Genomic DNA, 24,005 nt, shown 5'->3' on the forward strand with positions numbered 1-24,005 from the left:
GTATTTTGTCTAGTTTATTATTTATAACACCTTTTCCCGAACTTACCGTGTTTAAGAGAGAGTCGGCCGCCATTTTGAATTTTCCAATACATCGGTAAACACTGCATGTTTTTCGAGCTGAATAAACATGTTAAATTGAATAAAAACACGAGAATTATATCCAGTTTGGTAGAAAAGTAACTTATCGGGTAACCCAACTTATCTTGCCTTTGATAACATTTATTTGTTATATATTTGTTTTTTAACTACTTTTTCGAATCTATGTGTACAGTAATACAAACCCAAATTTCAATATTTTTTAAAATATAATTTAGAGAGGGGGGGGGTTAAAACTATATCTCCCTCCGAAAAACAACCAACAAAAAATGAAATTAAAAAGATTCTTGATAAACGATAGCGGAGTTTTCAATAAAATTGATTAATAAATTTATCTAGTGATTACTTTTTCTCTGAATGATTGATTTTAGAATTTTGAAGTAAAAATTTAAAAAATTAAAAATTAGTTAACGATAGATTGTAAGCACATGGCATCTATCGCGCCAAAAAAATATTTCGCTTTTAATTTATTAGTTAATTTTTGCAAAATTTGACAGGACGACAATAAATGTTGATAATGGATAAAATTATAATTTTAAATAACGCATGAGTGCATTTGGTATGAGAGAAAACAAAAACATAACAACAAAAAACTATCATAATTAAAAAACCAAAACAAAAAAGTAACACTCCCAGTTTTTAATTTTTTGGTTTTGTTTTTAATTATTGTTTTTATGACTCGAAAAAACATCGTTAAAATAAGAAACAAAAAAATTGTAATTAACTTACCAGTTAGGTAGAAAACGGGCAATCGATTTTATTTAAAAAAAAAAAAAAAAAAAAAAAAAACATTAAACAAATAAAAATATTTTTTTTAAATATTATGGGGGGGGGGTTGTCTATTTTAAAAAGCAATATCTCCTTCAAGAACGATCGATATTTATTCAATAAGGGACCAGTTTTCCTACGTAGCGAAAGGGGACGAGTTTTCCGGAGACGAGTTTTCCCGAGACGAGTTTTTCCGGGGCGAGTTTTCCTAAATTCGTCTATATTATTGGTAAGTGGTAAATTTTCACAATATAAATTTATAGGAATATAAACAGAACAGTGATATAAAAAATAATTTTGAAAGAAATATTGTTCACAAACCTTTTTTAATATTAATTTCAATTTTTTAATGTTGTATTAACTTAAAATCCAGCAGTTGATAGAGCAAACGTAGATATGTCTGTAGGTTTGGTAGCGTGCGGAAAGAATACGTTATTATTTCGAAAGGCAATCGTAGAGTGAGGAGGGGGGTGGGAATTTAAATAAATATTGTGAAATTTCAAGTTTAGATAAAAAAAAAAAGTATTAATAAAGTTATGCTTAAAATAAATAAAAATTATTGTTTATTTTTGAAAATAGGTTAAAAAAAAGTGTTAATGCGTAAGCACCAGAAGTTAAAATTATAAACAAAAGGTAAATTTAATAATAAAAATAAGTGGAAAAAAAATCCAATTAAAAGAAAAATATCTATTACCGACAACATGTAATGACGTAAATCTCCGATTGTACAAACAGTAAACCTTTCAGATAATATACGTAAAGTGAAATAAATCGAATATAAAATTAAATGAAAATATATTAAATAATTAAATGTTAAATAGATTTTGTAAATAGTACAGTTGAAATGATTAGAATATTTCCAATATGTAATAAGGTCGAGGTAATTAGTTATAGAGATTTAATATAATGTGATATGCAAATGAGCATAAGTCATTCGATATGGGGGTGGTTTGTAGAATAGTATATAAAGAAATTAGGCATTGATTCTTATGTCTCCTTTAACAGAAACATCCTAAAATGGGTTCTAATGTTTCTCTACCAGGAGAGATCTACCCTCTTACCTCCTTTATATTTCGTTGATGATGGAGAGCTGTACACACAGACAGAAACACACGAACCCTATTACTTTATAAAAATATATATATATATATATATATATATATATATATATATATATATATATATATATATATATATTTGTTTTCACAAGTAACAGCACGGGTCTTGACCAATTCGTCCATGCAATTCCGAACACCACCGCCAAATCGACACGCCACACCACAAACAAATACCGTCCCAAGCAGGACCGAACAATCTCGCCGAATCCACACGCGACGATACGAAAATGCAATGACGCGAGACACGTTATCATAGCAGTGTATTTCAAAACCTCCGAATCACTTATCGACTTGTTCTTTTCATAGCCGTTGGGCGAAACTAAATCGTCACTTTGGGTTAAGACGGGTGCAGTTTATTAGTAGGCTTGATTTGTAATCTAAAGGTCCCGGACTCGCTTTTCACCGCAAGTAGGCCCGACTCATGCGCTTGTGCGCTTCCGTGCATGCTCGGCACATTTACTCCGTCCAACATCCCACAAAAAAACACTGTTAAAATTTATTATTGGAATTTATTTTTGTCAGTTTGCGATTTATGATTCGCTTGCTATTTCCCCTCAAAATAAACGCATTCTTCAATTTGAATCGACGCCTGTCCACGTGTTATTTTGCATAAAGCGTTAGACGGTGTTCTCTTTTGTTGATTTTTTCAAATAGTCATACTAATAAAGCGCCGCCTAGCGTCGAATATGTTCGCAAAAAGGGATAGGCAATTCCATTTAAAACAAGCCGGGAATGACTCGAGGAAGAAGGATGAGTAGCCGCAAGAATTACATACGTATAATTTGCCAACTGAATTGTTGTAAGCAAAATATTTTTAAAATGTCCCTCCCTTACTTCAGTTAATGAGAGGGGGAACTATACCCATACTTTTCCCCTAAACATGTCAATTGAACTTATATCAAGTACAATACTTATTATTATTTTTAAATGGAAAGTAGACAACGCCTTGTGGATGCGTTCTCACAAACCAGACCTATTGTTCCTATGCGAAATTGGCATTAGAATGACTATTTCCCTAGATGAGTTCGTGATTAAATGATGCTCTAACAACATCAACATCTGACCCCCCAGGTCGCCATGGGCATGGAAGATGTGCTTACATTAAAGATGGCTTTCCATGTGGCAGGGACATCTCCAGAGAAGTCCCTAAATTGCTCTATACGTGCTTATGGATTGCATTTGCTCACAGCACTGCGTCATATTTACTCTCTATAACCCCCCCCCCCATACACACACAACAGCGGAGCTACTATCTTTAAGAAAATATCTGAGAAAATTTACCATATCCTGTCTGCTCATCCCTCAGTTAACATTCACGCCTGTGGAGACTTCGATGTTCACAGTGTGGAATGGTTAGCCCATTCAAACAAGACACTGTGACTAACCCACATTAGCTTTTACGAGGAATAGTGCACCTTCTCCAAGTGATGTTAACTCAAGTAATCGCATGAAGCTGTGTACTCCACCAGACTAGATAAATTCTTGTTCTGGAATCCAGTAAGACCAAAAGACCAAAATGAAAATAGATGCACTGAGACTAAAGCTGCTTTCAGGACTGCCAGCAACTACTGTAAAAGAGTAATAAAAAATGCAAGAGAGCTATATGCCCAGTCTGTTAAATCCAAGGTAGCTGATCAGCGGCTTGGTTCCCACCAGTTTTGGCAAATAACAAATAGGATCCTGAACAGAAGTGTGCGTTCTATCCCAACCATTATCAATGGACCAGAGGTCATCTCGTCAGCGTCAGACAAGGCCAAACTATTTGCAAAGAACTTTGCAGCTAATTCTACCCTATGCGACGAAACCATCAACTCCCCATATTTCCTCCTATAACACAGAACAAGCTAGGTAACATACAAATATCCGTGCATGAGGTCGCCAAGCTAATAAAGAACCTAGATTCCAGTAAAGCAACTGGCCCTGATGGCATCCCAATTATAGTGTTAAAAAAAGCTTCAACCAGAACTTGCTCCCATACTTATGAAACTATTTAAGCGCTGCCTTAAGAAGAAGTGCTTTCCGACTCCCTGGAAGACCTCATCAGTTTGCCCTGTATTTAAGAATTCAGGTGATAAGTCATCTCCCTCTCAGTACATACCAATAAGTCTCCTGTGTGTTATGAGTAAGTTGCTGGAATCCATATTAAATAGAGAAATAGTCAACCACCTCAGCAGGAATAACCTTCTTAGTGACACACAATATGGTTTCCGCTCTGCAAGATCTACCGCAGATGTGCTGACAGTTATATCCCACAGGATTAGTGAATCTCTTGACAAAGGCTTCCTTTCTAGGGCAATTGTTCTTGACATATCAAAAGCCTTCGACAAGGTATGGCATAAGGGTCTACTTCACAAGATTTCCAGCTACGGTATGACTGGAAATGTTTTCTCAATCATTAAATCATTTCTCTCCGATAGGCTCATAAGAGTAGTGGTAGATGGACAAAAATCGGAGGCCTGCAATATAAATGCTGGAGTCCCTCAGGGGTCAATCCTGGGCCCAACTCTCTTCCTGATCTACATCAATGACTTCCCTAAACACATACTTAAATCATTCGTTGATATCTATGCTGATGACACGACCATCTACGGCAACACATCAAAGGCTGTAAATGACAAAGTTCTCTCTGATTCTCTCTCCTCTGATCTCGAGCGTGTGGTTCAGTGGGGGAAGATGTGGCTGGTTACCTTTAATGCATCCAAAACCAAACTCCTATCCTTACATCATCAACGTTCTGATCCCCATCCGGCATCAATTGTGATGGATGGCTCTCGTCTGGGTGAGGCTCCGTGTTTTGACAAGCTTCTGGGCTTGACCTTTACTCCTGATCTGAAATGAAACGCGTACATCAAGTCTGTTGCCATGGTCGCTGGAAAGATGGTGGGATCCTTCTACCGCTCCAGAAGATATCTCACTACTGATGCAATTCTCTATCTATATAAAAGCCAAGTACGTCCAAGGATGGAATACTGTTGCCATATCTGGGCAGGAGCTGCTAAAAACAGCCTATCCTGCCTTGACAGAGTACAAAATAGACTTCGTGGCTTAGTGGGGGATGCCCTTTTCTCTACCCTGCAACCTCTCTCCCACAGAAGAGACATTGCGAGCCTATTCTTGTTTTATTGTTATTTCCATGGCAGGTGCTCGTCTGAACTCCAATCTCTGGTCCCCCCTCGCCAATCTTTCACGAAAAACACCCGTCTAGGTGAATCCACTGTGAAAAATTTCCCCCACTCTATATCTGTGCCTAAATCAAAACGCGGATTCCATGAACAAAGCTTCTTTCTTAGAACTGCATGCCTGTGGAATTCTGTTCCGTCTGCCTGCTTCCCACCGGACTACAACTTGGATGTCTTCAAGTCCAATGTTAACAAATTCCTAATGAACCGCCCCCTTAAGTAAACACTTCATCAAATCTCCACACTAATGTAATGTACTTGCAATAACCCTTATCCCTGAGTGGCTTCCGGGCCTTGATAAGTGGTGATCACTGTGTAAAGAAAAAAAAGAAAAATATACTACAACATATGAAAATGGCTACTTGTGGAGAGGAAAAGTATGATCTCAATTTCTTTACTAACTCAGTGTTTGAGAGATAAAGACCTTTAATGGAACATTCGAATATCTATGTATTTCATATAGAGTTCAAGTGTTAGCCCCAAGTAGTGAGCCCCTTGATTTTTGAGAACTTCGTCGGAAGTAAAATAAAGCAAGACAGATGATGAGTGGAGGTTCTGTCACGATTTCTCAGATTGTTCACAAACCCACCCATGTGCCCGATACTGACGGTCAGTGTGTTCATCGTCCGTTCTGTCCCCACTGGGATCTTCTGACCACTCGGTTGTCTCAGTTAAAATAAAAACAAAATGTAATAAGTCTCCAGACGTACCTCTCCATCGAACAGTATATTGATACTCTATGGCTGCTTGGGATAGCTTCCGTACATTTAATGAGTAGTAGTTGAGGGGCAAAAATTAGAAGCTCACAGTATTAATACCGGTGTCCCTCAGGGGTCCATCCTGGGCCCAACTCTTTTCCTGATCTACATTAATGATCTTCCAAATCACATCCTTACATCATTTGTAGACATTTATGCTGACGACACTACCATTTATGGTAGCACATCTAAGACAGTAAACGACCAAGTTCTCTCCAATTCTCTCTCCTCTGATCTTGAGCACGTAGTACAATGGGGAAAGGAGTGGCTGGTTACTTTTAATGCATCTAAAACCAAGCTTCTCTCTTTACATCATCAACATTCTGATCCCCATCTGGCATCAATTGAAATGAATGGCTCTCGTCTTCAGGAGGCCTCAAGTTTTGACAAGCTTCTGGGCTTGATCATCACTCCTGATCTTAAATGGAACACGTACATCAAATCTGTTGCCAAGGCCGCTGGAAAAATGGTGGAATCTTTCTATCAATCCGGTAGATATCTCACTGCTGATGCTATTCTCTATCTATATAAGAGCCAGGTACGTCCAAGGATGGAATACTGTTGCCACATCTTATTATTATTATTATTAGTAGTAGTAGTAGTAGTGGTATTATTTTTTATTATTATTAGTAGTAGTAGGATTAGTAGTATTTTTGTAGTAGTAGTAGTAGTAGTAGTAGTAATGGTGGTGGTATTAGTGATATTATTTTACTATTATTATTAGTTTTTTAGTAGTAGTAGTAGTAGTAGCGGTGGTGGTGGTATTATTTTAGTAGTAGTAGTAACAGCAGCAGTAGTAGTAGTAGCAGTAGTAGTAGTAGTAGTAGTAGTAGTAGTAGTGCAAGTTCTAAGTTTGCTTACTCTCTATGATCTGATGGATGGCGAAAACTTTCCTTCTTGTTTACTATTTCGCTTCGATAAGTTTGTGTATACCTCTTTGTCATAGAAAATGTTCTGATTTTCGTTTTCCTATGCTGCCACTGGTTCGTGACCATTTGTCTACATGTTCGATGTGTGACAAAGATTTGCACAGTTCCTAGTGAACTGACTTTCCAACACATTCATGTCTGCATTTTTAATCTGTTTGTGGCGTTAATTTATTACGTGCTTTAGTGGACAGTGGACTGCTTGTGGATAAATTAAGTTATATATATATATATATATATATATATATATATATATATATATATTAAACTGTAATTCAATGAATTTCAAAAAACTCTTATTGAAATGAAATGAAGTGGTTGAGTTTCATTATTTTCACTCCTCTGATGAGATGGTAGACATCGAAACCCTATAGGTTAAGGAGATAAACTTTCTAAAGCATTCTTTGTCTTGCTTAGAATAATAAAAATTCTTTGATATGAAACTCAACCACTTCATTTCATTTCAATAAGAGTTTTCTGAAATTCATTGAATTACAATTTAAATTATTTGCTCTATCTTGAATATCGAGCAATTCTTGTTTAGATGAGATAACTTATAGAATATTACTGCCAGTAATATTTTGTAAACCAACAATCTCACGTTTACATAACCACTGATTGTTAAATAAAAACTACTCCGAAGTATATATATATATATATATATATATATATATATATATATATATATATATATATATATATATCTGATGGATTGTCCGGTCGATTTCGACGTATGAGCTTCTGCCACGACAACTAAGTTGCTCGGAAATCCACACAGATGATTTGTTTCTAGTGGTGAAGGCTTTGTGTAGAACCAACCACTCTTTTTGGTATTACTGCTAATCTTTGTCGGTTCAGATGACTGCCACAGGACAGATAATCTATGTATATATATATATATATATATATATATATATATATATATATATATATATATATATAAACAGAGAGAGAGAGAGAGAGAGAGAGAGAGCATGGTCGTGTGCATGTGCATGTATGCATGAAATGTGCTGTGTGTTCGTCCGTGGATATGATAAACTTGTGTTAACCTGCTCAAAATGTTTAACACAGTCATAATTTTACAAATAGAAGTGGTTCAATTTTAAAAGATAAAAACTGAATATTTAAAAAAAAAATGCAGACAGACAGAAGAACAGATTAAAATCTAACCTAATAATCACATAAAGCCAAATACTTTACGTCTTTAACAACAAAAGCATCAAACCTGGTGCAGATAACATAAAGTAATCTTTTTATTGCCCGAACTTAAAACGGTGAAGCAAGTCAAATGTTTCAGAAGAACTATTGGATAATATTTAAGATTTACCCCTTTATTTTCATGATGCGTTAGACCCCATATTGCACTCACAAAGAAAAATGCGAATGATTGCTAGGAATCGTTTACTAGTGATGATAGTACTGTTGTGCTTAAAAGAAAGACAGCACATGCAGAAATTACAATAGAAAAATGGCAGCATGAAAAGTAATATGGTTAAACTTAAAAATGAAAAAGTAAAGGACTAGTTATTAAAACTGGAAAAGAAAAGGACAAGATATTCTAGTAAAAAATAAAATAAATTTCTAATAAAATATTGCAGCATTAAAGAATTGATTATATAATGCTATAAATTGAATTTTCAAACAACTTAATGCTGCAATATTTTAAGTTATGAATTTATTATATTTTTTACTAGAATGTCTTGTCTTTTACTTTTCCAGTTTTAATAACTAGTCTTTTACTTTTCCATGTTTAAGCTTAACCATATTACTTTTTATGCTCGCATTTTTCTATTGTAATCAATGACTTTTCCAGACTTCCAGTAAATTCACTCGTTCTTTGCTTAATTTCAGTCTTATTTTTGCCCATAAACATAACACATATGTAATAACAATCTACAGCACTCGTCTGTTTTCAATAAAATACCCCCACGATTATCTCCCTTTCATTCTTTCATTCTCTCTGTTTCACTTTTTACTTCTCTTTTCCCAAGAGTAGTGAATTAGTAGCAACAGTTGTCGCTGGAGCGACCGTGGTTGCTATGGAAACCAGTCATAAAAAAACCGTCTCTCACCACCTTACATTTTTGTACGATTTTGAACACCAGTAAATTCATCATAACTTTTGTTTTACTGAACGAAAATTGAAAAAAGAATTTTCACGATATAGCTGAGAAGGTGATCTATAAACTGTAATAATTGTTTGAAATTTGGTCGAAAAATGAGTGAGAGGTGAAGCTTTAAAGCAGTTCTAAATTACTAAAACTGCCACTTAACCATCTATTAAAACACTGTAGTGTTTGAATGATATAAGTGAATATCTGTTGTTTAATGTGGCAAATGTATACAGTGAGTGATAGTCGTGTAGGTTTGGAGTACACAAATATGAGTTGATGACAGTCGAAATTTCGACGTCTCAAGTAAGTTGCTTCTGTCAGACAAAAAATTGAACCATTTTGAGCACTCTCGCATACTTAAACTGTTACGTCCGTTTGGCAAGTCGACCAAGCAAGACAACGTAGCCACGTCTTTCCTGTGTGTTGCCTATGCAACTTCATGAAGCCACGCCTCTCTCGAGCTGAGTGCTGTTTATTTAGCAAATTGCTTTCAGCTATATACAGGTGTTTAGTTTAGCAAGCTAACCAATAAGATCCATTGTTATTCCCGTCATGGTTTCATGTTTAGATTAGCCAAGGTTTCAGTTTTATATAGGTGTTTAATTTAGCAAGCTAACCAATAAGAGTTGTTGTTGATCCTGTCACGGGTTAATGTTTCGATTAGCCAATGACAGAACTTTTTTCAGACAAAGGGTCGGCTGGCTTTTATTTCCTTTACCTTTGTTCTGTGTTGATGAGGAGTGGCTCAACCATTTTGTGAATGCCCGGATATACTTTTTTATTTTAGGTACTGGATTAGTATATTGCTTTAGTTGATAGTAATTTTAATTTATTTTATTTATTTACTTTGTATTTATATATTTATTTTATTACACATTGTTATTTTCAGGTAAAGTTTATTCTGTGTATATATTTGTTTGTTATTTCAATTTTACAGTTAAAAAGTTATGGGGACCTTTAAAGTTTAGAATTCCACATTTCTTATTCAGACATAGTATATCCGGGTGATCTAAATTTTACATATACTGGCCTTTTCTACTCGCTGATTGGCGAACGACTGCCTTTTGTGAGTACTCATTTATGGAAGATTAGTGCTGGGCCTACTTATACCATTATATATATATATATACATATATATATATATATATATATATATATATATATAAATACGTATATGCATACATATTTTTTTCAATATATCATTATGTGTTTTTATAATTGTATTTAATTAATTCTTCAGACGCCATTCAAACTTATGCTGAGAATCCAGATGCAAGTTTCATTTTTGCAGGTAAATATTTTTTCCTTGCATCTTCTTCAAGACAATTCTACGTATTCCTTATTTTTTGCATTCAGTACACTTCATAAACATTACATGTGCGTCAAATTTTAACATCTATGTTTTTATTCACCTTTAGTAAGTATCTGAAAATTAAAGCTAAAACGTTGATGAACACACTAGATTTTTTAAGTTTTCTCTTTTTCATATATATATATATATATATATATATATATATATATATATATATATATATATATATATATATATATATATATAGTCTTATTTGTAGTATTCCGAATTCTACCGGGTTTATATAATTCAGTAATCGTTCATATACCAATAAATTTTCAGCCAAAAAGAGATGACTAAAACTGTAAGCTACAAAATTATCATATTTCATAATTGAGCTTCCATATACTGTTTTAACAAAAACCAAGACTTAAAAGGATGGGTTGATAGCAACAAAAAGTGTATTTCATTGTTAGTTACAACTGTTTCAAAACCATTTGGATAAATTCAAACATTATGTCGTTTGAAAATTTCCGCAGGAACATAAGTTCTTCAGACTTATTGAATAAAAAACACTTTAACAATAAAACATTCTGGAAAAACATTTCCTTTATAAGGAAAAGAAAACAAGCGAAACTATTTTACCGCTATCACATGCTTGCAAAGTATTTGTTTTTTGCAAGGATGCGATAGAGGAAAAACAGTTTCGCTTCTATTAATTTATTCAGGTTAATTAATTTAGATACTACAGTATGACTCCTTGGAAAAATATTTAATTTCGTTACTGGGATGACAATTCGATGATTTTATGTTTTCATAGAAATTTTCCTCCCATTAACTGGTCAGATGCGATTTCTATTCGATGTTATCAATAATAAGTTAATTTGTAGTTGATAAACTTGGTGCGTTTGTTTGGGGAATATATATATATATATATATATATATATATATATATATATATATATATATATATATATATATATATATATATATATATAACGAAAAGCAAAACAAAGTGTGTTTGTGTGTGTATGTGTATCATAGGCTAAACTATGTTGTCTAAGGCTTCTCTCTCTCTCTCTCTGCCTCCTCTTTCTCCGCGTTCACCTTCCTAAGTCGCTCACCCCTGTCTCTGTGGTAAATTGATTAATTGTATTCTTTATATTTTTATTCATCCTTTCTGTTAAATTCAAATTTAATATTAAGCATTTAATAAATTCATTCAACATTTTTAATTGTGTATCATCTTGCTTCTTTTTTAGTTACCATATTGTGTGTGAGTGTGTGTGTGTGTGTGTGTGTGTGTGTGTGTGTGTGTGTGTGTGTGTGTGTGTGTGTGTGTGTGTGTGTGTGTGGCAGTCTTACTTCTCTTGGATGCATACCGTACGCCAGCACTCCCTAAGCGTTGCGTACAATTCTATTTATTAACCATTTTTATTTAGATTTATTATTGTATATCAATTTCCGTGTCATTAGTGTTGTTTTTATCTTCCTATAGCAATAATATTAACATAATTTTAGCTTGTTTTATGTAAATTTCGTACTCTTGGACAGGATTAATTCTTTTTCTTTTAATTAAAATGAAAATAATTATTTTGAAATACGATATTTTCGAGTTATGTCGACAGTCATAAAACGTATTAAATTCGTATCTCAAGATATTACTGTATATATGCATATATACATACTATATATATATATATATATATATATATATATATATATATATATATATATACTAGCAGAAGTACCCGTCGTTAACTGGGTTCAAAAACAGCCTACGCCTACAGAAAATGGACTGTGATTGATGAAAGTATGATAGGTTATGAAAAGGAAGGGGGTGTAAAGAGATAGGTTTTGACACTCAAAAATTGTACCCTAAGTAATATTATGATGAAAGTAAAGATAATTTTCGCGAAAATATATTTTTTTATATCAACTTTGTTTCCATTCGTAGCCAAGATTGACCAACAAAATTATGTTTCCTTACGAAGAGAAAATGTTATATATATATATATATAATAATATAAATATACAAGAAATAAATGTTACCATAGTCAATAAACGTTACTTTTATGGTAGAAAAGTTCATTGGTTTGTATTTTTAAGTAGTTTGTAAAAAATTTTTTTTTATTCACGAACCGGTTTTAAAAAAAATCAAAATGGCAGCGACTTTGAAATGGAGAGCCTCGTTTTCAATTTGAAGGAAGGACACCTGGGCATTCTGTGTTAACAATTTAAGAGAGTTTCGTCAACCTAAGGAATATTTATAAACATATTTTAATGTTTTCCGTTATTTTGTGCTTGAGGAATATTCGATTATGGCATGTGTAGTTCATATAAAAATTCATCTAAGTAGTTATCGCCTCAAATTTCGTTTTAATTTCGGTTCGCTGAAATTATTTCAAGTAAAGAGCATTAAAAACTATTTCAAAACAAAAAGAAACATGAACTGAATTTTTATTGACTATGGTAACATTTATTTCTTGTATATTTATTTTTTCGGGTAGTCGTTTGTTGGCTTTTCTGCTTAACACTCTTACTAAATAATATCGACGAAATATCGAAAAACAAAGAAACAAAAACAGTTTTAAAAAATAATGAAGCTTTACTTACTTTATTAAAAGAATCCGAAACAGCAAAATGAGATATTAAAAAAGTAAGCACGTAATTACTTTAGTTTTTTAAAGCGAAAAATCGATATAAATATGAATAATAAGAAGAAAACGGCGCCCTTTTCAAGCAGAACAGCTTCGTTTCAGTTTTGCAGTATTGAACGGTGTAGTATTGCGCCGTCGGATTCAGGGTTGTACTATTGTAATGTAAAGAACACGCAGAAAGGGATGTAATCAACTGAATTCCTTCTAGTACACTGAGAAAAAAGCTGAAACAGATGTATAAATAAAAATAAAAAGGTTATGTAAATGTTTTTAAAAAGACACGTAATCACGTGAGCAGGATTTTCCTTCTTTTGACACGATAACAAGTAACGTTCTTATTTTTTATTATTTATCTATTTTCGAAAGAGTGTCACGTGCAAGTGGGGAAAGGAAAACAGAGTTATGCAAAATTTGTGTCGAGAATTGTCTAAAGTTCCGACTTTTTTTTGTCTTTCACTTGAGTAAGAACGTGAATTTATGAATTTATTCGACACAATATGATTCAACTTAAAAAAATAAATAAAAGCTAACGTTAATCAGGATTAAATTTAAGGTGTTATTAAGGACCCTCACCCATTTTTAAAAAGCCTTGTTAAAGTTTGTGACATATTTACATTCTATGGAGGTCAGGCGCGAACGAACACCCAATAATTTTATTATACCATATTTCTTCAAACTGAAACATAATTATCAAAGTATACTTACGCAAATAGATATGAAAATTACAGGCGTGAACGCAGACCCCACAGTTTTATTATACCATCCCTATTTAAGTTGAAACATACTTATCAAAGTATTCTTATGTACATCTATATCAAAAACCTTTGTAAACGTTTTTTTTTTTTTTCATTTTTTATTTCCATACTTTTGGGGGCCAGGCTCGAACGCAGACCCCACAATTTTAATGAACCATCGTTCTGCCAGATCAAACATACCCATTCCTGATCCTCAATACATCTTCTATCATTATATATAATCAGTTTTTTTTTAAAATAGTCAACCATATAGGAGCCTATTCGTGACCAGACACACACACACACACGTGCAGCTTTATATTATACATACATACATACATACATACATACATACATATGGAGGGCGGAACAATAAATCTGTCGCCCTAAAGAAAACAACACTAGAGCTTCTTTTTAAACTTTTATTATAAAAATCAATTAAGATAACTTGATTATGTAGTAGAGCTAACATCTATTCAATGTAGCTGCCTTCAGCTTCAATGACCGCCTCGATACTGATCGGGAACTTGGAGAATGCCTTTTCCACATGCGCCGGCGGTGTTTGTTGCTGGGTCTACATGATGGGAACAAGACATATAACAGACGATGACAATTCATATTTATAGAAGAAGGCTGATATTAATGTCAAGAGATGTGAAATGGGCAGTTTTTTATAACACGAGGAGGGAATTCATTTTTGATGATGGGGACAGACAACACTTCGGAAGGAGGGGTTCATACAAAGTTCTTTTACAAGACGAATCGCAAAAAACGCATTACCTTTCAGTCGAAATGATGATATTTATTATTCCAGCTGGATGAAGGGATCAGATATTCGATTGTCTTGCAGAATTACATTGTCTTGACTCCCTTTCTGGTTCACTTCCAAAAGGGATTCCGCTAACTCACTCTTCCGACTGTCAACTCAACCCCCTTCAGACTTCTCTCTCTTCTGACTGACTCATAACTTCTGAATATATTGTAACTATTTTTCTTTGTGACGTCAGAACGTGTTTAGCCACGTAGGTTTTACATATTACATATTACGTCAGAACGTGTTTAGCCACGTAGGTTTTACATATTACATATATCTCCAATACGCTTTTTGGCAACACAAAAAAATTCCTAAATTGATTTCCATCGTCCTAACTCTGACACAATGGTCAATGCTTCATATTCCTAGAATCGCATCTAAATTGCAGTATGTATTCTTTTCAACTTTTAGTTGCTGGGTTCGATTCTAGCCTCTTCCTTTAATAAATATTATTTCCAATCCTATTCACTTTGTTTCTCTAATTACCGGAATATGTCCTCTTTCATGTACAACAGTGGGAGTTCGGCGAATACTCGGCGGATGGTGGAGATTAAACTAGTTTTGGTGCTATGAGTAATGTTGGATACGTTTTCGACGCATGAACAAACGAAGTCGTCCAGCGGCTTCAGGTTGGGTAGAAGGGGACAGTGAGAGAAGCATACAAATCGGAGCACTACTTCCTGGGGCTCTTGGACTTGTGGGCTGGCATCGTGTCCTGCTGCCATACCCAGGGTCTGCCAACCGTCACCTGATTGTACCAGAGGATCACCACACTCTTCAGCACATCTAGGTACACTATGATGTTGACTTTCAAGCCGACTTTAAAGAAGTGAGGTGGCATCATGCGGCCCTCACTTGAAACCACACCAAGGACCATAATCGTGACCGCAAACTTTGTTTTCGTCATCCTGGACACGTCCCTGAGGGGGGGATGCCAATTGTCCTGTTATCATAACTCGGATCGATAGCGAGCATGAGTTGTACAGCGACGCACCTCCGATCTCTCTCGTTGAACATTATGTCACTTTAAGAAATGATAGAAGGTTCCTATCGCTCTTGGGATTTGCACACAACTGACCAACTAGTAGATGGTCTACAACAAAAAAAGAAAAAATAAGTTTTTATCAAACAGAAACGAAATCATGTCGTCTTGTCTAGGGTAACTATTTTATTCTTTGACCATGTATATATAATATATATTATTAATTTATATAATATATATTATAATTATATATTTAATTAAACATAACGGATTCATAGTACCCGACGAAAAAATCCGCTAAAGTTGGGGCCAACGGACTCCTCATTGAAACCCCGTCAACCTGACAGTACATAATATCACAAAAACTAAATTCCACAGATTTGGCCCCAACTTTAGCGGATATTTTCGTCGGGTACTATGAATCCGTTATGTTTAATTCTACAACTAAACCCACTGCATATTTCAGATATGTTGACGACACTTTTGCTATTTTTCCTTCGCAAAGTGAAGCGTCGATATTTTTTAATAGGTTGAATTCTTTACATGGGGCTCTTAAGTTCACTATGGAAAGTGAGAATGACAATTCGCTTCCTTTCTTGGATGTTCTTGTCGAACGCCCAAGGGGGGGGCTTTCTCACTACAATTTATAGAAAGCCGACATTTACTGGCCTATATGTGAACTGGTTGTCTTTTGTACCTAAATCACGTAAGGTCGGCTTAATTAATACTTTGGTACATAGAGCCCTCATGATTTGTTCACCTAACAGATTAGATGTTGAACTCGATAAGATCAGAGAAATATTCATCAATAATGGTTATCCTGTTGACCTTATTGATGACTGTATTTTCAAAAAGGTTGCGGATTTTAAATCCCCTAAAAAGTTTGGACCCTTGAAATGCCCGGTTTATTTGAAATTACCGTGGATTGGGGAGGGGAGTAATAGAATTTCCAAACAGATTCGAAGAAGTATTTACGATTGCTTCAATTCGGTGACCTTGCGTTTGATATATACTACGAGACCTGTTTTCCGTCTTTCCGCAAGGATAGTTTGCCTTACATCCAAAATTGTAATATTGTATATCAGTTTAGATGCCAGTGCGATGCTGGTTATGTTGGGCGAACATCCTTGCACCTTTTGACTCGTATAAACCAGCATGTTCCATCGAATATCAGACAAGGGAGGATGGGGTCTGGTGGTCTCCCTCCTTCTGCAGCCTTGGACTCTGCTATTGGCCAGCATTTGGTTGACAACCCGTGCTGTGCCGATAGATATAAAATAGATTGGTTCGAGGTGCTACTTAGAGCGGACTCCAAAAACCATTTAAAGATTTTGGAGGCCGTCTCTATCGCGGTGCGTCAACCTTCTTTCTGCCGGCAAAAAGAAACATCAAACGCATTGTTTCTCTTTGGGGAACTTTGAATTTTTTCTCTCGCATTTTTTTTTCTCCCTCGTTGTGCCAATATTTTAATCGTTTCTAAATGTAAATAAATTTAATTAATGTCCCCGTACGTTTGGCACATTTAATAAGTTCCCCAATAGAACTCTTTATTTTCGTTACAATATTATTTAGATTGCTATCGATTTACTCCTGAAGAGCTCTCGAGAAACTTCCGCCTAGTACTTTATTTAAAACTATATACAAATTCTGTACCTCTAAACATTTATATATATATATATATATATATATATATATATATATATATATATATATATATATATATATATATATATTTCTTGTGTGCAGGGCGTTTGTTCAGTTGGTAGAGTGCTTGCCTTGCATGCAAGAGGCTCGGGTTTTGAGCCAAATGAGTTTTGTGGTTTGGGGAAAGTGCATAGCAGGGATAGACAAATGCAATTTTAGGACCGAATCAAAGTTTATTTTTCACACTCTTTAAGCAACCTCTTGTGGGGGGTTGTTCAACGCTGATGGGTTAAACCAAAGCGGACCTTCCATTTTTTTTGTTTGCTTTTAACATGAGTAAGATAATTTTGGATCGTTTTTTTTTAATGCAATAATGATGTACATATTTTGATTTTATTGGTAACTTAAAAACAATAAATATACATTATTTCATCATTAGTAACAGCAATTAAAAGTTAAGTTTAATTTTTTTTAACAATCGTTTTTGGAATCGAAAATTAGGTTCAAATTTTACCGATTCCGATACTTTACAAAAGTTCCGCTTTTGCCGATTCCGGTTCAAATTAATCGTCGAAACACTAAATGTTTAAAATTCATCAACATTTCTTGCGGTTTACGGTAGCCGAACGGATTAGGTCCTTGCTAATGAAGCCAAGTATGGCTTCTGTCGCCAGGTTCAAATCTATCGACTGGTGTTAATCGTGACACCCTGCACTTATTATTCCCGAAAGGATGAAACCTTAATGCCTGTAAGTCTTTAATAATTATTATTGTAGATAACTCGTTTCTTATCGTTGAGCACTTTCAGTTAAATTAAAGTCGGTCAGTTTTGCTCATGCTCAGATCATAATATAATGATTAGATTATTCTGACAGACGTTAAAAAGCATTTAAAAAAAATAAATGTTTAAGATTCAACAACATTTTTCGCGGTTAACGGTAGGGATGGCTTCTGTCGCCGGGTTCGAATCTATCGACTGGTGTTTATCGTGACACCCTGCACTGATGATTTCCGAAAGGATGAAACACTAGGGTCTGTAGGTATTTAATAATTATTATAGTCTATATATATATATATATATATATATATATATATATATATATATATATATAGTCTATATATATATATATATAGTCTATATATATATATATATATATATATATATATATATATATATATATATATGAATGATACATTGTATCTGTTCACTGCTACACCTTGATTAACAATATTATGTTAGTTTCCCTCTGTGCTTTGGTGAACCACTTGCTCTTCATTGTTCTGCTGATAAACTTATTTCCTTTTTTATTGTCATATTTTTTCGTCTTTTTATATTCTTAACTCTTTGGGGGAACGTCGATAGTACCACAATGCTGTCTGAAGGCAAATATAAGATTGTATAAAATAAAAGGACTTTTACTTATCGTTTGTTGTTTTGGTAAATATCAAATTATATAACATAAAAAGACTTTTATTTCTTTTTTGTTTTTTTTTACAGGCAGCGTCTACACGATGTGTTTGCTGATGATTGTTCTTTTGCCCTGAGATCGCTGGAATTCTAAACACATGTTGCACTAAAGCAAGCGATAAGAATACAAAGAAGAAGAAGAAAAGAGAGATAAAGAAAAAGAAGAATCGATACCAGTAATGTGTCAGTGTTACTGACTTCTATCAGAATAAAACAGAAAGCGCTTTAATATTTGAAGAGACTTTTGCTATTTTATCTCAAGCTTAAACCTCTTGTATCATTTGAATTATTCGGATAAATATTATTATCTGGGTTGGTCCCCCCCCCCCACAACAATTCCAAATCACACATGTTTGCTTATCTACTCATTTTCTGTGCTATCTTTTATGGTTCATCGGGATTTTTCCCCCATAAGGTCGATCCTGGATCAATGGGAATATATTAATTTCTCTTTATTTTTTTTATTACATGCTTTAAAAAAGTACCATATTGTCCACCAGTAGGTGTATCAGAATTTTTGTAGGAATTTTTGACACGCCTAACACGAAACTGCGAATAAAATATAAAAATCTCGTAATTTCTCTGTTAAAAGTGGGTTGTTTATTTTCTTTATCGATTATACTTCCAAAGTAAGCGATTAAAATTGTTTTAAAAGTAATAGAAATATTTGTTTTTAAAAAACAGTAATGAATTTTCCGAACTCAATATTTTTCAATTTTTAAAATTTAAAAATCTATCAAAATTTTTCTATTGATTCTATTTTTACGATATTTTCAGGGTCAATGTGAAATTTTATGTTCTTTTCAATAAACCGAATATAATATTTTAGACAAACGTTTTTTTTATTCACGCCCCCCCCCCATTTTCAAGTTTCTATTAAAAAGTAAATAATTAATTTACTCACCGAAAAGTAAATAATTAATTTACTCACAAATTGAAGAGAAAAGGTCAATAAATAATATATTCAAATTTAAAACAAAAAAAACGTAGTGTTTTTTAGAATTTTAAATGTAAAGCTTGAAGTTTAAAACCTTTTTTTTTAACCACGTTATTTGTTTGTTTTTTTGTTTTTTTAATGAAACCTTGGTCCTTGCTCCTTTAATTGAAAAAAAATTAGGGCTTGAATTACATTTTTCGAGGAGTTATAAGCTTGGAAAGACAAGGGGTCGAATAATTCACGCCTCCCATTTTGAAATGTCTATTAAAAAGTAAATAATTAATTTATGTACCAAAGTTTTATATATCACAAATTGAATAGAAAAGGTCAATAAATAATATATTCAAATTTAAAACAAAAAAAAAGAACTGTTTTTTAGAAATTTACATGTAAAGTCCAAAGTTTAAAACCTTTTTAAAAAAAAAAACACGTTGTTTTTTGTTGTTTTTTTTTTAATGAAACCTTGGTCCTTGCTCTTTTAATTGAAAAAGAAAATAGGGCTTGACTTACATTTTTCGAGGAGTTATAAGCTTGGAAAGATGGGGTGGAATTATTCACTATTTTCACGAAATTTCTGACACACCTAGTCCACCAGTAAATGATAATTACTGCCTGATGACACAAAAACGGGTGATTATTTTATGTCAAATTTATATGCGTAAATTACCCCTTCCCTTTAGCTTAAAATATTGATTTTTGTTTTTGTTTTTTCCTTTTATCGTCATCTTTTCAGTCTGTTTACATGTAATCACCTAAAAAAGAAATCTTATTTGGAGGTTTGGCGGGAGTTGGAAGGATTAGCATAAGGTGCACGGTGCCAGTTTTACCAAAATTTTATTGGTGAACACCTGCAATCATCTATGTGGTCAAATTTCTATCCTAGCTTGCTAGTCTGGCCGCTATGAAGAGCTGTGATACAGCGAAACACTTCATCTGTGGATGGTTTTAAATGCTCTCTTTCTTGGATTGAGCGTATTGGTGAGTGAAATAACCAACACTAGCGCATAATGCAATGTTCTTTGAATGCAATAAAATAATATACGTACGAACTACAAGTCGATTTTTTTGGTAGACAGGTCAGAATTGTTCATCCATCTTTTAACGATAAAAAAAAAAGATTTGTTTTTTAATTTATTGTCTGTCTTCGACTTTTGTAACCCTTTTAATCTTAGCGACAAATAGAATGTTAAAAAGGATGACATTTCTGAACGAAATACTAGAGTTGCTCAGAGTTAAAAATGCATCATGAATTAATATACTCTTTCTTCATGCGCACGATTAATTTAGCATTAGACACGGTATCACGTTCAGAAATACTCTTTATAATATTCTATTTATACCTTAGATATAGTCACTAAAATCTGTATTTTATGTGTATGTATATATATATATCGATTCAAGCAACAGGATTGAAATGTTTACCAGACAAAACTAAGTGTAGACTTAATTATTAATATTAAATATTGATATTAATATTGTAATTCCAACCAAATATGATTTAGGCCGTTTAAAAGTAAATATATAAAGATAAAAAAAAAGTAAAATCGTATTAAAAGTTAGCATAAAGTTGACGGCTCCAGTTTTACTCAGATGTGATTCATTATAAATAAATAAAAAAATTCAGTTAAATAATATTATTTAGATATTTAAAACTCTAAATTTCGTGAAATAAAAATTATTATTGTAGTTTAAAATGTATATTGAAATGAACAAGTATAAATTTACATTCTAAATAAATTAATTAAATTTTGGATTATCTAAAGAAACATAAGTTTCAAACCTAATCTCATACAACTTAATTTTTATATATAAATTCTTGTAGATATTTCTATTATAGTGACTTAGTGTTCAGGAGAGATGGAGAAAGAAGATACGTCGTTATGGCTGTCTGCAAGTATAAAGTCTGACTGTCATGAATAAATACTTGATAGATTATTATTAGATATTTTAGAATAAAAAGTGAAAATATATTGTCAAGAGTGTGAGTTCCATATAGAAACGTTGATTTAATGTGAATAAAATAAAATATGCATCAATCGCGCTTGAAAGCCAAATCACAACGTAATAATTAGGAAAATAAACAAATGTTTTACTTGTTTGACATTTATAAATATATTTCGAAGATAAACTCCATCTTCAGTATATTGTTTTTTTTTTGTTTTTTTTTCTCTCCATGTTGTGAAGTTGGAGAAAGAAAGGTAAAGAGTCGCGCGTTGTATCACAGCAGTTGTATTTTGAAATGTTGGAACACGCGGTTCTTTACCTTTCTTTCTCCAACTTCACAACATGGAGAGAAAGAAGAAAAAAAAAAGAAAAAAACAACATACTGAAGATGGAGTTTATCTTTGAAATATATTTATGTTATAAATTTCAAACAAGTAAAATATTTGTTTATTTTCCTAATATTACGTTGTGATTTGGCTTTTAAGCGCACTTTTTTACATAGGCATCACCACTTATCAAGGCCTAGGGGTCACTTGAAGATAAGGGTTTAAGAATGTACAGTAGTCAATTGGACAATATAGTAATTGTTAGTAATGGAAATTCAGTAAATCTATTAAATTAAGGGGAACTGCTTATCAAAGACTTGTTTACATTCAACTTGAAAACAACCATATTGTAGTCAGCTGGAAAGCAGGAAAACGGGAGGCAGTTCCACAGGCGTGCAGTTCTAAGAAAGAAGCTTTGTTCATGGAATCTACGTTTAGGTTTAGGCACAGATAAAGAGTGGGAGGAATTATTGATAGTGTTTTCTTGTGAAAGTTTAGCGAGGGGGTACCATAGATTGAAGCTCAGTTGAGCACTAGCCATGAAAATAACGATAAAGCAAAGACAAACTCACTACATCTCTTCTGTGAAAAAGAGGTTGCAGGGAAGAGAAAAGGACATCCCCCACAAGGCTACGAAGTCTATTTTGAACTCTATCAAGGCAGGATAAGTCCTTTCTAGCAGCTCCTGTCCAGATATGGCAACAGTACTCCATCCTCGGACGTACCTGGCTCTTATATAGATAGAGAATTGCATCAGCAGTGAGATAGCTACTAGATCGATAGAAGGATCCCACAATTTTTCCAGCGGCCTTGGCAACGGATTTGATGTATATGTTCCATTTAAGATCAGGAGTAAAGGTCAAGCCCAGAAGCTTGTCAAAACATGAGGCCTCACCAAGACGAGAGCCATTCATTTCAATTGTAGCAGATGGAGACCAGAACGTTGATTATGTAAAGATAAAAGCTTGGTTTTAGACGCATTAAAAGTAACAAGCCACGTCTTTCCCCATTGTACCACTTGCTCAAAATCAGAGGAGAGAGAATCAGAGAGAACTTGGTCGTTTACGGTCTTAGATGTGCTACCATAGATAGTAGTGTCATCAGCATAGATGTCTACGAATGATGTAAGGATGTGATTTGGAAGATCATTAATATAGATCAGGAAGAGAGTTGGGCCCAGGATGAACCTCTGAGGGACTCCAGCATTAATACTGTGAGCTTCTGATTTCTGCCCATCAACTACTACTCTTATGAACCTATCAGAGAGAAATGAATTGATAATTGAGAAGACATTTCCAGCTATACCATAGCTGGAGATCTTGTGAAGTAAACCTTTATGCCATACTCTATCAAAGGCTTTTGATATGCCCTAGAAAGGTTGCCTCCGTCGAGAGATTCACTAATCCTATGAGATTTAACTGTAAGCACATCTGATGTAGATCTAGCAGAACAGAAACTATATTGCTTGCCACTAAGAAGGTTATTTTTGCTGAGATAGTTGATTACTTCTCTATTTAATACAAATTCCAGCAACTTACTCATGACGCACAGGAGACTGTACTGAGAGGGGGATAAGCGATCATCTGAATTTTTAAATACAGGTCATACTGATGAGATTTTCCAGGGAGATGGAAAGCAATTCTCCTTAAGACAACGTTTAAACAATTTTGTAAGGATGGGCGCTAGTTCTGTTTGAAGTTTTTTTAGTACTATAATTAGAATACAGTCAGGGCTGGTTGCTTTACTGGAATTAAGGTTTTTTATTAGATTAGCAACATCATGTACAGATATTTGTATATCACATAGCGTGTTTTCTGAGACAGGAAGAAATATTGGGAGTTGTCGGCCTTGGTCGCAAAGGATAGAATTAGCTGCAAAGTTCTTGGCAAAAAGTTTGGCTTTGTCTTACCCTGACGAGATTACCTCAGGTCCATTGATGATAGCTAGGATAGAGCACACGCTTCTGTTCAGGATTCTGTTTGCTATTTGCCAAAACTAGTGGGAACTAAGCCGCTGCTCAGCTACTTTGGACTTGACGGACTGAGCATAAAACTCTCTTGCAGTCTTTATTACTTTTTTACAATGGGTGCTGGCAGTCCTGAAAGCGGCTTTAGTCTCAGTACATCTATTAGGTTGGAAGCAATGGAAAAAGTGATTTCTGTGCGTAATGGCTGCAGCATTCTGGAGAGAACCATGGCTGGCTGTTCGGTTTTTGCTGGAACTTTTTCAAGGGTATGAAACGGTCT

General features: G+C 33.9%; 1 protein-coding gene across 3 annotated transcripts in view; it reads left to right on the forward strand.

Moving 5' to 3' along the window:
• LOC145242589 (monocarboxylate transporter 9-like) overlaps positions 1 to 19,143 on the forward strand; it is a 76,089-nt gene extending 56,946 nt beyond the window's left edge. For all 3 annotated transcript variants that reach the window (XM_080105692.1, XM_080105690.1, XM_080105691.1), the window contains 2 exons: positions 10,200 to 10,250; positions 18,583 to 19,143. In XM_080105692.1, coding sequence (XP_079961818.1) covers positions 10,200 to 10,250; positions 18,583 to 18,629 — 98 coding nt within the window. In that variant the 3' untranslated portion in view covers positions 18,630 to 19,143. The remainder of the gene's footprint in view (positions 1 to 10,199; positions 10,251 to 18,582) is intronic.
• Positions 19,144 to 24,005: the final 4,862 nt, after the last annotated feature.

Source organism: Euprymna scolopes, chromosome 21, assembly GCF_053919585.1.
Source record: "Euprymna scolopes isolate OS-2025 chromosome 21, ASM5391958v1, whole genome shotgun sequence".
NCBI lineage: Eukaryota > Metazoa > Mollusca > Cephalopoda > Sepiida > Sepiolidae > Euprymna > Euprymna scolopes.